Source organism: Corapipo altera, unplaced genomic scaffold (assembly GCF_003945725.1).
Source record: "Corapipo altera isolate COAL_440 unplaced genomic scaffold, ASM394572v1 295, whole genome shotgun sequence".
In the NCBI taxonomy this organism is placed as follows: Eukaryota; Metazoa; Chordata; class Aves; order Passeriformes; family Pipridae; genus Corapipo; species Corapipo altera.
Genome location: NW_020884936.1, coordinates 3,697,051 through 3,713,409, shown reverse-complemented (window position 1 = coordinate 3,713,409; position 16,359 = coordinate 3,697,051). Strand labels below are relative to the sequence as shown.

The following is a 16,359-nucleotide window of genomic DNA, read 5'->3' as shown; positions in this document are numbered from 1 at the left end:
TGCCTTTTTTATCATTCCCTACAGCACAAGGAGACTATTTAACCACTATGTTTTCCACCCGAAAATAAGCCCCCAACAATAAAAAATAGCATTTACAAGTGACAGTATAACAGTCCAGAATCCCCCTTATTTATTTTTAAGGTGCTATTTCTTCTCTGGAGTTTGTCCCCATCCTCTGGGGGATCCAACCTCTGGTGACCAGAACAACTCCAGGTGATATTTCCACCTTCCTGCTTCAACATGAGCCAGCACAAACAACAAATCCATCCATCCTGCAGGGCTAAAACACCCTGTAAGTTACATGTTCCAGATTTTTCTCTCTCATCCAAGAAAAAAATTCAGATTTCTCACTAAAATCAAGCCTTCAAACATTTAACCAGCGCCTTTATCAGACCCTCTGGTTCAGGGGTGAACCACGCTCAGCTCACAGAGGATGGAGGCTCCTAAATCAAACAAATTGGGATATCCAACATCCCTTCCCTGTCCCCACAGGAACCTGCCCAAGTCCACCAAGATTCAGGGAAGGGAAACAAAGCTGAGCTGTCCTGGAGTGGCTGAAGTGCCTTTTTCCCCCGAAACGAAAGCTGGTCTAAATTTGCCGTAGATGCGAATTAGAAGAATATGTCGAGAGGCTTAAATGACCTGAGCCTGTCAGCAGAGTTTGGGGTTTCTTCAAAAAAAAAAAAAAAAAAAAAAAAAAATCAGGAGGAAGGGAAGTCTTGGGTTGCTGAAGGATTTCACTCGGTGATTTCTGCAGACACCCGGTTGCAATTTGTTCCGGAGTGTCAGGGAAAGGGCAGGCAGCCCGGCTCCGCTCCATCCCCTCTCGGAAAACTGAACCATTGTACCTCTACTGTAAAAAAAAAAACCAACCCCAGCCCTACTAATATTAACCCATTTTCATCTCATTAGCAACCCCAGGACTGAACTGTCCCGGTGACACGAGTCGTTCCCCGAGAGGAGCCGTTCCCTTCCCAATCGCTCGCAGCCAAAAAGGAGGGCTGGAATTCTAAAGTCCCCCCAGGAATTCCATGGCAAGGATGTTCCCCTAAAGGGGACTGGCTACAAGAGGTTTCACAGCCATTCTTTTCAAGGATAAAGTCTTGCTTGCCTGGACAGAAAGTCAAAATCCCAACTTGAGGGGCGGCGGTCGTTTGGGTCGGTGCAGCTCACGCAAGGGTTGAAGTTTGGGTCCCAAAGTGTGACTTTGGACAGAGCACCAGCACCTTTTCCATGGCATCCCTAAGGATATGCCACATCCACCAACTGTTTGGCATCTCCAGGCGAAGGCACCTGAAGACTCTTATGTGGCCCTGAGCAACCTGGTCCAGTGGGAGGTGTCCTTGCCCATGGAATGAGATGGGCTTTAAGGTCCCTTCCAATCCAAACTATTCCATAACTCCATGACTGTGACACTCCCACATTCCCAAAACCTCCTCAGCTTCTCCTCCACATCCACACCACCAGTCACAGGGGAAAAGAATTCACCAGCTGGAGAAGTACAGAGAGATCCAACCACGTGCAGCGCAAGAATCCGTTACAGAAACCACCCAAGGAATTTTTAAAAGGAAAAATACGGGGAAAATCAGTCCACTTAAAAGGTTTATTAGCAGCTACATTACAATGGGTCTGAGACAACCAAATGAAAACTGAGGAATTTATCATCCTGGGCAGCAGCATCCCGATGGGAGCAATTCCCAGTGATTTTTGAGCTCAGCCTGATTTCCATCACCTCTCCCGTGCTGCCCAGACCCCCATGTTCCTCCACATCCTTTCCCACATGTGACAGGCCAAAGCAGGCCCAGAATTCAGTTTATTAGTCTGAGATCTATCCATGCTGTCTCACTTCCAAAGCTGGCACAGGAGCACCAGGCAGCACCTTCCCTTCAACAGCTTCCCAGCCTAAGGAATTAAAACCAGCAGAACACCAGTGAAAACTGGAGTGTTGAACGTCTGCAGTCCAGGGAGAATAAAAGAAGTTTAACAGCCCCTCTTTTCCCAGCTCCAATGCAACCAGCACAACAGGAATTCCTGATGGCTCTAAAGGAGAGAGGAATGCTCATTCCTCAGCTTGGAACCGTGCTTTCCCTTTGCCTTGGGAATTATATCATCTGTCATGACACTGGGAAGATGTTCAAGACCAGGTGGAAGTGTCCAAGGCCAGGTTGGACAGGGCTTGGAGGAACCTGGGATAGTGGAAGGTGTCCCTGCCCATGGCAGGGGGTTGGAATGAGATGACCTTTAAGGTCCCTTTCAACCCAAACCATTCCATGATTTTTTAGAGATAACCGATTTATTTCAAGCAACATTTCCAGATTTCAAGTCTTTAGAAAGGTCTGAAAGGCAACCACATAAAAAGCTGGTCCAGCACACGAGTGCCCTGCAGTTAAACTTTAGATTTTATGTCCACAGAACACTCTGGATATGCTACTGGGGATCCCACAGTCCCCGTGGCCATTACTCATCCATATGCTGAAATAAAAAAAGGGCCATGATTTAGCAGTTTCATTTTTGAGGTCATAAAAAGAATCCAGAGGAATACCCAATTATTAATAAAAGTTCCTACGGCGTATAAATTTTAAAGGCACAGAATTCCTCTTAAATAAACAGTGAAACCTTCCCCAGCAAGCCAGGAAACGCTGGGAATAAAGAGTTCTGTTCTGACAATAAGCACTTCTGCACTCCAATTATGTGATGTGGGAAGGAGGGCAGTGAAAGCACCAGGAAGCACAAGGAGCTCGACCCCGGCGCGCCGGGGAACAGAAACGCGCTTCCATCTGCACACAGCCCTCAGCACCTCCCCAGATGTGTCCTGGCCTCCCAGCCACCCCTACGGACGCCCTCGGTGATCCCCGTGCCTCCAGCTGCTTTTCCCATCAGGTAGCTGCCCCTTCCTCCCCAGCTCAAGCTGCTAAACCCCAAATTGTCCGGCTGCCACGGCCTCGCCGCTCCCACGGCGCCGGGAAGCCGAGGGATCACATTTAACCTCAAGCTCCTGGCCTGACATTTCCCTTCAGGAGCCACTTCGAAAAGCGTTTCCAGTTCTCAGAATCGCTCATATCTCCTCCTCCTCCTCCTTTTTTCCCCCCTCAGTTTTCATGTCTTCGCAGGAAGAACATCCTACAGGAGGCACCGCTGGGTGACAGACCCCCAACTCCACCTCCGTGTCTCTGGCCAGACTGGTGTTGGGGTACCTCACACCTCATCTCCAGAACCCACCAGGATCCGCTGAGTCAAGAGAACTCAACGCTTCTGAACTTCAAAGCTTGGTCTTGATGATCTTGGAGGCCTTTTCCAACCTTCCTGGTTCTGTGACTGAACGGGAAGAGCGGGTGGGTCGAGTTAACAAAGGCAGACACTTCACGAGGCTTTGTCTCAAAAAGCTTCCAAATTAAACAGCAAGTGTCAAGCGATTAGTCCGGTTTCCATCGAGCTGCTGCTCAGCACACCGTTAAAAAAACAGGGTTTGGGGCCAAGGCTTAATGAAAAAATAGTGATTTCTTACAGATCCATCTGTGATTCGAATCCAGTGAGAAACAAAAACCTTTTCACCGATTTTCTCAAGGAGATTCTCAAAGAGGTGAAGCAAAGGATGCTGAGGGTAAGTGCCCAAGAGAATTCCCTCTGTTTATCCATCTTCCTCAGCAGGGAGGAAGAGGATGGGTGTAAACACTTGCAAAGCTTCTGACAATACTTATACCAAGGCACTCGAAGGCACCTCAGAGCTCACAGAGGTCTCACAGCGACCCCGCTCTTCAATAACCCCTGGATAATAATCATTTCTCCACTGGGACACGACATCCCACTTCATCCAGCTGGGTTTGGGAGCCTCTTCCCAAAAACCTGCAAGCCCAGACCGTCGCTGGCCGTGAGACTTCTAATCCAAACGGCCCCAGAAGATGCATTTCCTCTCCTAATCCTTTAATATCCCAAGTAGACAAACAGCAGGAGCAAAGATTAACAAGGTCTCGTTACTGAATTTGACTGGAAAATAAGTTTCTGCTTCCCGAACCTGCCCAGGAGCAGAAAACACCATCCCATTATCCCAACCCCGCTGTGTAAATACTCCCTGCATACCCAGTCACCAGACTGGCCTTTCCAAAGCCTCTCCTGCCTGCACCCCAAGCCTATAAAACTCCCTCGCTTTTAATAAACAGCGTTATTTTGACTCGCTGTGCTTGTTAAAGAAAACCCCCGGAACACGAGACGCCGCTCAGAGCAGCGGGAAGCTCGGCTCTGGAGATGCTCCGGGAAGGTCGACAAAAACACGGCCCCCGCGGAGTCGGCGGATGCAGGGATCTTCCCAACGCTCCCTGTAAGCCCACACTTGGCACAGGCACGTCCAGCCCATGTGGCAGGGCAGACAAAGCCTCACCCAGGGGCTCCCCGTGACCTCAGGAGAGCAGGGAGAGCCACCGGAGCACCGACACCCGGCACAAGGACGTTCCCTGCCCGGCGCATCCCGGGAAAGGCAGTAAAATCTAATTTGCTCCCAAATACGCCAACAGAGCCAAAACAATTTCCATATGCGCCGCACGAGGTTACGGAAAAGCTCAAAAAATGCCAGGGATGAGGATAATTAAGAACATTACACAAAGTGCATTTTTGGGACGCTTCTCCGGGCCATCGAAAGGCCACCGGGCAGGATCTGGATGGAGGCTGGAAAATGTCCTGGTGTCCACTGGCTCGTGTGGCTTTGCAGGGGGTGGCCATGTGGTTGCGTTTAAAGTGAAGCCCATGGAGGGGGCAGGATTTCCCAATAATTCCGGAATCATCACATGCCACGTCCTACTTATCGCCCTCATTCCAAACAAACTGCTCAAAGCCCGTCGTGTTCCTGCAGCTCCGTTAAATCCACCTCCAATAGGACAGCCCGGGATGTGCAGAGGCTCTGAGGGATGTGGTCCCTTCCTGGAGGCTTCTCATGGAAGGAGATGTTCCCAGTGCAGGGCACAGGAATGAGTCCCACCTGGAGTTCCTGGATGGGACCACCAGTAAATGGCCAAGGTGTTTGTTGTGATGTCCAACCTTCACACGCCAAACTCTCTTCCACATTCCTTGTTCCTTCCACCTGGAATCTCCCTAACACATCCCTGCATCTCTCACGTGCTCCAGGGACACACCAGCATCCTGAAGCTGCGTTGCATCCACCCCCTGCTCTCCACAGCCAGGAATCACGGACCTCCAGCTCTCCATCACCCAACCCCATCACCACCATCATCCTTTTGGAGAGATCCCAAAAGAGGTCACCGGGATGGACTTGATGGGAGAGAGGCAGCTGGGCAGGATGAGAGTTGCTGTTGCAAAACTCCATCCTGGGATCCAACCGTGGGAAGGGCTTGAAACCACACTTGGAGTGAGCCAAGGAACAGCTCCACGTGCCGGAAAGCCGAGTTCACCCAGGTTTTTTCCATGCAAAGAAGCGAGAAGGGCGGCTCAAACACAAGCCAGATTTTTTAAAAACTGCAAATTTTCATTTAGTCTTTAAAAAAGGACATCATATCATTTCTATTACAATACCAACGTATTAAAAATTACTTCAAAATTAAAAAAAAAAAAGAAAAAACAGCAGATACTCAGGACTCGGTACTGACACGGAACTATTCCCTGTACTCCCAGTAAACTGAATTAAATTCAGTTCCAGTTGGAAGCACAACCAGTAGCACGGAGCAAACTTGCATCCTCAAACCAATCATCACAAATTCGGGGAACTCAAGGTCCGAATTAAATTTAAATCCAAGACACACCCAAAATATTGCAGGACACAGTTGGGTGCTCAACAGCCTTAGTGTGGCTCTGGATTCAGCATCCCAGCATTCCCAGGGAATGCCTATTAGCAGCTGCCACCTCCAGGCCCAGTAACTGGGGGAAAAACAAATAAATCTCTTCCCTTCCCTGCTCATCCACAAGATTTTTTTAAGTCCAGCTGCATTTTGATCCGGGGAAAATTTCTATACTGAGACAGTGGCAGCTCATGGACTCACATGGAATTTAGGAATCTTTGTCCAAACCTTTTGTAGGCACGAGAGGCCACATTAAACACTTGGAGGAGGCACCTGGGATCTACTTGAGTGGCTCTCAGTGAGCTCTGACCTGCAGGGACAGAGTGAAGTGTGGGAAGGCATCCAAACCCTGGATCTGAATCCCTGATTTCACAGACATGGTTGTCTTTCTATGGAGCTGTTGTTAATCCACGCTCTGAAGCGCTTCATCTTCTCCAGCTGACGGTCAGAACTGGATTCCTCCCAAAATCCAAGCAGCACTTCGGTTGTGAACAGCACTGGGCAATGTTTTGCCTCATTTTTTGTTGCCTGGAGGGAGACTGTGGATTCACCATCCCTGGAAGTACCTAAGGCCAGGCTGGACAGGGCTTGGAGCAACCTGGGCAAGTGGAAGGTGTCCCTGCCCGTGGCAGGGGGGTGGAACAAGATGATGTTTAAAATCCCTTCCAAGCTAAAACCATTCCATGATTTTTTAAGCGCCACACTCACACCCCCAGGTTGATATTTGCTGCCAGTGAGGGAAAAGACACACCAACCTCACTGTGACACTGCTCAGAGGTGACACAGACACCAACATCTGTTGGCAGGAAGAGCAAATATCACCTTCAAACCAGCACAGCTGAAACTCCAACCTGTTCAAACTCTGCATCGACCCCTTCGAGCTCACACCAGGTTCCCACCTATTAAATATCGAGTTCGACGCCGCATCCGAGCGACGCCAATAAAATAAAACTCCTGCCTCGCCTCCATCTCTGCGAGAGGATATTTTGGCTGCCCCGACGACTTGATCCACTAATGGCTTTTGGATGGGTTATTCTTGGCCCCCTCACCGCGCTCGCCCTGGAAGCCCCATCCCAAGTGACCTCCCCGCACTGTGCCCGGCATATTTCAGTCATTAAACGAGATAATAAACCCCCCCCCAGACCGGATATCAGCAAGTGTTAATAAGATGTAATTCGTTCCTGGCAAGCCCAGGACTCAGATCCTTAATAGAAAAAAAAAAAAAAACCAACAAAAACTGAAACTGCACCAACAAAACCAAAACACACACGCAGGTTCACGGGGCCAAAGTCCAGCAGGAGTTCAAGTGCGCGGGGCCACTTTCATCCGCGTAATTAAGAACAAGATCTGGAACGCGGCGAATTCCCCCGGAACCAAAGGTAATAAAACTCAGATTTATAAAAAAAACAAAACAAAACAGGAGGGAAGGAGCTCATCGGTTTGTACAGTGAGGCTCTAGGGTTTCTCCACACGCTGCGAGATCCCTCCAGTCCGGTTGACCCCGGGAATGTCTCACTTGACTTCAGCCTGCCACGGGCTTCCTCTCCAAGGAGAGCTCCCCTCACCCAGCTCCCCCCATCCAGTTCTTCCTATTCAGTTCCCTCACATCCAGCTCTCCCCCTTCAGCTCCCCCTCATCCAGCTGTCCCCATCTAGTGCTTCCTATCCAGCTCCCCACCATCCAGCTCTTCCTATCCTGCTCCCCCTTATCCTGCTCTCCCCATTCAGCTGCCCCCCTCCAGCTTTCCCTCATCCAGCTCTTCCCTCCAGCTCTCCCCAATCCACCTACCCCCCACCCTACCGAGCTCTCCCCATCCAATTCCCCATCCCACTCCCCCCATCCCACTCCCCCCATCCCACTCCCCCATCCCACTCCGCCATCCCACTCCCCCCATCCCGCTCCCCCCATCCTGCTCCCCCATCCCATTCCCTCTATCCCACTCCCCCCATCCCGCTCCCCCCCATCCCATTCCCTCTATCCCACTCCCCTCATCCCGCTCCCCCTCATCCTATTCCTTCTATCCCATTCCCCCCATTCCACTCTCCCTCATCCCACTCCTTCCATCCAGCTCCCCCCATTCACCTCTCCCTCATCCCACTCCCTCCCTCCATCCAGCTCCCCCCATCCACCTCTCCCCCATCCAGTTCCCCCCAATCCTTGACTCCCGGCCAGAAACAGCGACGGCTCCGAGCGCTCCAAGACAGATCCTTCTGATTATCACAAAATGAAATTTTCAGCTCTTGTCATCGTCGGCCTCAGATTTGTAATGTTACAAAAACACCATTTCCTCTCCCCATTGTATCAAGGCCTCTTCCATTCCCGCTGGTGAAATCAAACAATTTTAAAAGAATTTATATGATGCTAATTTAAACCGAATGGATGGAGCTGCCAATCGCAGTTCCCCTGACTCTCCAGGCCTCCTGCCAGCTCGGCTCCCGTTCCAGGGCCGTTATCCATCACAACCAGCAGACCGAGGAAAAGGACCCGGCGACGCAAGACGCGATCCCGGCGATCCTGGGAGGGGAGACCCTGCCCCTCACTGTCGGCACGGCCACGGGAAGTGACCCCACGCAACCAGGGGCTCCAAAACCTCCAGCTCTCACTTCTCCATCCGTGGGGCAGCTCGGGGTGGATTTTGTCCAGGAATAAACCTGCTCAAATTCCAGTATCGCTCCAAGTCGGCTCGTGGAAGTGGAAGTGGTCAGTTGAGTTTCATCCACAATCCAGCCACGGAGCCCAAGCTGGGAGACAACTCTCCTCCCACAAAGGGTGAAGGAAACCCCTTGTCAAGGCTGCAAATCCCTCTCATAAACCAGTAGAAAAGCGGGATTTGGGGGAGACTGAAGATGTAAAATTCCCTGTGTTGTCTGTAGGCAAATTAAAGGCAAGGAGAGCTGGAGAGGGACTTGGGAGAAGGGATGGAGGGACAGGACAAGGGGAATGGCTTCAGACAGAGGGCAGGGATATATAGGATATTGGGAAGGAATTCCTGTCCAGGAGGGTGGGGAGACCTTGGCACAGGTTGGGCAGAGAAGCTGTGGCTGCCCCTGGATCCCTGGAAGTGTCCAAGGCCAGGTTGGAGCAACCTGGGCTGGTGGAAGGTGTCCCTGTCCATGCCAGGGGGTGGCACTGGATGGGCTTTAAGGTCCCTTCCAACCCAAACCATTGCATGATTCCCTGAAAACCGAGCACATGTTGTTCCACAGGTCTATCACCCACAGGATGAAGAACCAATTTTTCCCTCCCCTTTACTTCCAGCTGGTTTCACTCCCTGCTCCCAGTTTCCGTATCTGGGCAGAGCAGGAGCAGCCACTTCCCACCAACCCCCCAGTGCCTCTCCTGATTTGCAGGAGGCAAATGTTGTGAGGAGGAGGAGGAAGGGTCAGAAGTGGTGAGGAAAACAGCAGGACATCCCACAAGATTCCTTTGGAGCAAGAGGTGGAGAATTAACAGAGCTCCAGGCAGAGCGTGAGCTCTCCCCTGGAGCAGGAGGGACGGGAAGAACGGGAAGAAGCAGATCATGGATGCAGAACAGATGGAAACACAAAGCTACAGAAGCAACTCTGGGCAGAAGAAACCAAAAAGGAATTGGGAATTATGGAATTTTTTTTAAACTGGTCACCTAAACAGCCACAGAAACGTGGGAAGATCTCACCCATCAAAGCCACCAGGGGCCAGGAGGTTGAAATGTCTCTCCCAGAACCATGAGCATGAAACTGGAAACTAGAAGACAACACAACATCTGCACCCTTACATGTGTCTAAAATTGCTAAATATCCTTAAGAGAACTTAAATTTATTTATTTATTTAAAGAGTGTATTTGCTGCGTTGCCTGAACACCAAACAAATGAATCTCCTATTCCTTTCCAGTCAGCAATCACAGAATCATTTATGTTGGGAAAGACCTCCAAGATCATCAAACCCAACCGAGATCATCAAACCCAACCGAGATCATCAAGCCCAACCAAGGTCATCAAGCCCAACTAGGGTCATCAAGCCCAACCAAGATCATCAAGCCCAACCAAGATCATCAAGCCCAACCAAGGTCAACAAGCCCAACCAAGGTCATCAAGCCCAACCAAGGTCACTGAACCAAGAACCTTCCAAAAACGCTCTGCCTGCCACAAAATGAACAAAACCAGAGCAGTTTTATAAACAGTTCTGGGTAAATCCAACACCTGGAGCCCCCCCAGCCACGGCCACCCTGCACTTGTGGCTCCACCAAACCACGTCGAGGTCATGGCATGTTTTTCTGCACGTTCAGAAAGATGGGTTTGGTTTGAATTAAAAAGGTTTGCTGAAGTCTCAGATGCCAAGTGGCATCTCCCCACACCTCTGTGACACAATATAAGGCTTGGTTTGCTTTCCCAAAATACCAGAAAGCAGCTGAGAAGACAACAAGGCATCGGGAAAACGGGAAATTAAATCAATTAATAGAAATCCTCTGGGATGGGGTTTATAAGACAGAAAATTGAACCTCTAACCATAAACAGCACCACCTTATCATCTCGTGAAAAATTATGGCAAGAGTCCTTCCCATAAATCAACACATCCCAGCCATCCATCACTATCAGAGGAAGTGTTTTACTGCTCATACGAGGTAACATTTCACTGCCAGTGGATTTGAATTTCATCAAAGTAGCAAAGTTCCTTTTAAGAGCCACTGGGAGCTTCGCTCCCCCGCTGTGACAAGATAAACTGTGCTGAAACTCAAAACTAGAATATTAAACAGAAGTGGGAAGAGGCAATTCTGATTTAACACCCACACGGGGATGTTCAATTCATCAGGTTCATCTTTTACAGGCTGGGCAAAGGCAATCCAGCCCCAATCCAAGTTTACCCAGCATTTAAAAATAAGTTTAAGATGCTAAATAAATTAAATTCAGTGCTTGAACTCCTACTGTTTTACTCCAAACTAGGGGAAATCAACACTGGTGTCTCCAGTTCTTCCAGTTCCAACCAGGCACAGCAGCACAAATGATAAGTGGAAAATACGAGTTTCTAACACCAACTGCACCTCCCAGATTCCAGGTTACTAAGAACCTACACCAAACTCCAGGTGGGAGAAGACAACGAGAAAACCGGATCATCGCTTTGCAACAGTACAAAAAAATCAGGATAAAAAAATCCGGGAGCAACCACAGAAGGAAGAATCGCGGCAAAATTACTCCAAAATTCAATTTACTGCCTTGGGAGTGGAAAAGTATAACTCTGAGATGACTGAACCACCATCCTCCTCCCAAAAAGCCCCATGGAGTGTGTGCACACAAACCAGCCCTACCTGTTTCATGGCCGTCTCTCCAATCTTGTCCGAATGCTTCCGGATGCTCTCCAGGAAATCCTTGAGGTCTGACATGGACACCTCCTTGATCTCCTCCCGCAGCTTTGGGATGTTATCCACCATGATCTTGCAGAAGCGGTAGTGGCTCACCTGGGGCAGGTACGTGTGTTCCAGGTGCTCCAGGGTCTTCAGGGCAGGGTAGTGCCTGGGGAGAGCAAGGAAAGGGCATGTGGAGCTACTTCCATCCCACTTTCCCTCAAAAAAGGTGCATTAACTGGAAATTATCAATAAAACTAAGAATTTCAGCTCTGGAACCACAGAATCGTGGCATGGTTTGGGTTGGAATGGATCTTAAAGATCACTCAGTTCCAGTCCCTGAAGGGACACCTTCCAGGTGCTCCAGGGTCTTCAGAGTAAGGTAGTGCCTGAGGAGAACAAGGAAGGGACATGTGGAGCCACTTCCACCCTGTTTTCCCCCCAGAAAAGGTGCATTAACTTAAATAAGTCAATATAACTCAGAATTTTTGGAACCACAGAATCATGGCATGGTTTGGGTTGGAAGGGACCTTAAAGATGATCCAGTTCCAACCCCTGTCATGAGCAGGGACACCTTCCAAGTGCTCCAGGGTTTTCAGGGCAGGGTAGTGCCTGGGAAGAACAAGGAAGGGATGTGTGGAGCCACTTCCATCCCATTTCCCCTCAAAAAAGGTACATTAACTGGAAATTAGTCAATATAACTAAGAATTCCAGCTCTGGAACCACAGAATCATGGGGTGGGTCATATATTTTAGGGTATTGTTTGGGCCCGGGTCACATCCCCTGACACCTCTGAGCATCCTCCCAGAGGGGGACATTTCTTTCCCAGCTCTGAATCCCAGGAACACTCCCCGAGTGGGGGGAGCAGGATTTTGATAAACAGGGTCAGAAGTGGCTTTTTGGTTTGTTTTTTTTTTTTTCCTGGAAAGACTCAGGCTCTGCTTGAGGGAACAGCTCTACAGGGGTTTTTCAGCTCCAAGCAGGATGAAGAGCTCCCATGGAATCCATGAACGTTCTCATGAAGCATCTCAGGCCCACAAGGAAGCCAGAGAGGGAATCTGCACCAGGAACTGTAGAGACAGGACAAGGGGGAATGGTTTCCCAACAGAAAGATGGAGATTTAGACGGGATATTGGGAAGGAATCCTTGGCTGGGAGGCCCTGGCACGGGTTGGGCAGAGAAGCTGTGGCTGCCCCTGGATCCCTGGAAGTGTCCAAGGCCAGGTTGGATGGGGCTTGGAGCAACCTGGGATAATGGAACATGTCCCTGCCCATGGAAGGGGGTTGGATTATCTTTATATTATCTTTTTTCCAATCCAAACCATTCTGGGATTTTATGATTCTATTTCTTACTGCTTGGAGACCACATGGACATCACAAGTGACCCAGGAGGAAATAAAACAGACTGATCCCTCCAAAGTCCTGCAGAGCCAGGAGAGAAATCTCTGGAGACAGAGATTTTGGGTTTTCCCATCATTTTGCACACATGTCTCAGCCGTGGGAGAAAAGCTCTTTCTGTCCCTTCCTTAAATTCTGGACAATGGGGGAAGAAAACCTTTCCCTCCATCTCTTCTGCTGGTTCTTGTCACTCCTCTGGGATCAGATCATTCTACATTCTCCACCTCCAGCTCGTGGCCACAGGTTTTGGGTTATAAACATCACCCAACTCATTCTGTTTGCCTTGGGAGAATGAAACTTGGCAGGGTTTATTCACCCCAAATACAAACCCTTTGATTCCTCCAAGACTGTGCACCCAAACCCCAAAACCCAACCCACTGCTGCCCATCCTGAAGTGATTTATAAGTGACACTGGGTGCAGAAATAAAAATACTTCACATACTGTGCTGCATTTGGTGGATGAAGCCACCAAATCCAGACAAAGAAAGAAGGGGAAAAAAAAAAACAGCCCAAGGTTCAGATATTCCTTAAATGTGGCTTTCAGCTTCTATTTGTTTCAAAATGAACCAACATCAAAAAAAAAAAAAAAAAAGATGGAATTCTTAGAAGCAGACCCTGGAAACGCTATCCAGAGCAGGGAATGGGGCAGCATGTGGATTCCCTGCAGGAGTTCCCAGGGTTGTGTTCAGCTCCAGCTCCCACCTCATGTCTGCCAGCGGAGAAGCCCCTCTCTGTTCCTTATAAACACACTAAAAACACTTGGCCAAACTCCCCCCTGCCCTGCTCTGCCCTGAGTCATCCTGAGGGACAGAGAGGACCTTGGGGGACAGTTCTGGGAGCTCCCTAAAGCTCCTCCAAGCAGCCCAACTTCCAGGACTTCCACTGATCTGTTTGCCCAAGGGCCCCGGCGGGGAGCAGAGGCGGGAGGGGAGGTGTAAAAACAAACCCCTCATCCCATCAGTTATCGCCTTGTTCCAAACATCTGGCTCCTTCTGTGCTGTTCCCATGATGGATGGCAGGCACCAGCCAGGGATCCCACTGCTCTCCCTGCCTGGCATCCAGCTGGAGCCACGTTTCCAGCCTCCCTCCTTCCAGCAGCTGCTCTTTGCCCAATTTGCCACCCCCAGGGCTCCCGAGTCGCTCCGTGCTGCTTAAACAAACCAGCCCCCAGGATTCCAGCAAATATCCCAGGCCATGGTTTAATCCTTCATGCAACAGATGCAGGGTGGGGAAAATCCTGGATTTACAGCTCATGGTTTCAGAGACACCAAGCCCCTGGAGCTCAGTTCACTCTCCTGAAGAGTTATTTCTACTGCAAAACAAGATTTCTCCCCAACTTCCACCATCCTGATGTTTCCAGGTGTTTGGTTTCCACCCACATTCATTGGAATCTCTCAGGTTATATCAGAATTGGCATATATTAGATTATGCATCATGGCATTCACAGAATAAAATTTAGTTGATAACATGCATGGATTGCATGCACAACAACAGGGAGCTTCCACAAAAAAACAAGGAATATCCACTTCATTCCAAAACCTAACACAAAAGAAAATCCGAGCCTGCTGCCATCCCATTTCCCAGAGGATGAGCAAGACTGTGAGGAGAACCAGCCAAAAATCAGAGGAGTCAACCTGGAAAGGCTGATTTTGGAAGCTCTGGGAACCTCTTGAATTTACTCAGCCCCAAAACAACTGTTTGGATAATAATAAAACACCCATAAACCGACACAAAATTTACCTCTTGGATTTCATCTGCTCCCGCAGTTTGCTGTACATCTCCAGCACTGGAAAGAGAAGGAAAACAACAGAAGCCTTGAGCACAAAGCAAAGAGCTTGGGAATTCAAACAAACACAAGTCAGGAGCAGGTGGAGATTCCTCACCGGGAAGACACAGCGTGAGTTTATCGACCGTCGCCGAAATGTTCCTCTGCTGCAGCCGGCATTGCTTCAGCTCTTCCATGGCAATTATCAGCTTTGGGAAGAGGGAAAAAAAATCCCATTGAACACCATAAACACTTGTCATGACCACCCAAACTGTGGGGTGACCACAAAGCCTGCTCTGATAACCGGGGAGACCAGGGAGCTGCTGGAAGAGGGAGCACAGGCAGCTCTGGGTTCTTCCAGCAGAAATGTTCCCTGAATTTCAACTCAGGAAGCAGCAAAACCAAAGCCATCAACACACCAGCCTGGGAGCACGTCCTGGGAATTCCAACAAAATTGTTTCCCCCTTCCCATTTTAGTCATCTCTTCCCTACTCCCTTCTCCAAGTGGCTCTTTCCGGGTTCTCAAAGCCAGGATGTGGCTGCTCGTTCCCAAGGGGATTCTTCCCAAACTAACAGGGATTTTTAAAGGCTCAGCCTCCAACAGAAAAACCTGGGTGAAACAAGGATTCAAGGTCAGGTTGGAGTGGGCTTGGAGCAACCTGGGATAGTGGAGATGGTCTTTGTGGTCCCTTCCAACCCCAACCATTCCATGATTCCATGAGTGGATCGCTTACTTCTTTCCCCTCGTTCTGCAGCTTCCGGTTGGTGTCCGTCACTTGGTTCTGCAGGAATATTGGGGAGAAAAGACAAAGCCCATCAATAAATCAGGACAACGGTTTTCCCATAAAACCAAACTGTGCATAAACACCATCACTCTTCACCCAACCTCCCATTCCATGGAAAAAAGCTGTTTAATGGTTCATTCCACACAGGATGCCAAGAGCCACGCAGTAAATACAAGGATTTCCCTCCCTGCCACTGGAGAGGAGTAAAAAGCAACAGGAGTTAAAACTGTGGCATGGAAGCCACAAAATCCTGGAGTTTTCATGGATCCAACTTTCTACCAGATGCTCACATGGATTCTCATCTTAAAAGCCAGTGGAGGAATTAAATGCCCTTCCCAACACCAAATAAATTACAGTTAGATTTCAACTCCTTGATATCACAGTGAGGAAGAACTTTTCAACATGGGCTTTACCTATAAATATTTATATCTATATAAACACCTAGAAAACTTCCTTTTAGATCTTCAGGTGCATCTTCCACTGGTTCCCTTTTCCTGCCTGGTAGAAAAAGGTATTTTTATATACCTGGGATAAAAAAGGGGCTGTATTTCCTTCCTTAAACCCTCTTCCTGTATTATCCCATCAAGTTGGGACTCATACTTGAAGGAATTCCCACTTGGCAAACCTGCAGTTCCCTGGACTAGGAAGAGTCCACCAGTCCAGCCCTTCCCAGCCCCGGGCATGAGGTGACTCAGTGAAGACCCACGAAAGAACAAAGTGGATTTTTGGACTCATCAGGATGGAAAATTAGCAGTTCACCCATTATTTGGCCAACAAGTAGGAAAATGACTTTGGGAATTCTCCTGAACACTCATCCAAGCCCAGAGAAGAGCAGGTTTGTAAACAGAGACACCATCTGCTAAAAAAACTACACCAGCTTCCAAGCAAACACGCCCAGCTCCAGGTCTCCAGCAAAAGCAGCCAATTCCCAAGGTAAATCCAGCAGGACCGCTCAGGATTCAGGTGCCTCGCATCAGTCTAAGACCAAAAAGCCATAAAACTACTTTTTTTTCCCATAGAATATTCCTTTCACAGCCACTGAAGTTGTAAATATTCATTTCCAGGCTCGCCTCTGTCTCTCAGAGGTTCCTGGTTTTCCACAGGCTCACCATAGGGTGGGAGTCGCTCCTGGATTTCTGTCAGAGCTCATTCCTGCGTGTTTTCAGGAGTTTTGCTTGTTCCAGAAGCAAAACCTTTGCCAGAGTTTGGACAAGAGCACCAACTGGGACACGGAGCTCCCTAAGGATATTCGGGAGCGTGAGATCACAAAAAACAACCTGAGACCTTTGTTTCCTTTTCAACAATGATGGAA

The 16,359-nt window shown here is 49.1% G+C and overlaps 1 protein-coding gene across 1 annotated transcript in view; it reads right to left on the bottom strand.

Moving 5' to 3' along the window:
- The window catches only part of EXOC6B (exocyst complex component 6B), a 325,352-nt gene that overhangs the window by 251,314 nt on the left and 57,679 nt on the right, over positions 1-16,359 (bottom strand). Inside the window, exons 3-6 of the mRNA XM_027660526.1 lie at positions 14,997-15,044; positions 14,381-14,471; positions 14,238-14,283; positions 11,065-11,269 (exon numbers count right to left, since the gene is read on the bottom strand). Of these exons, the coding sequence (XP_027516327.1) occupies positions 11,065-11,269; positions 14,238-14,283; positions 14,381-14,471; positions 14,997-15,044 (390 nt within the window). The remainder of the gene's footprint in view (positions 1-11,064; positions 11,270-14,237; positions 14,284-14,380; positions 14,472-14,996; positions 15,045-16,359) is intronic.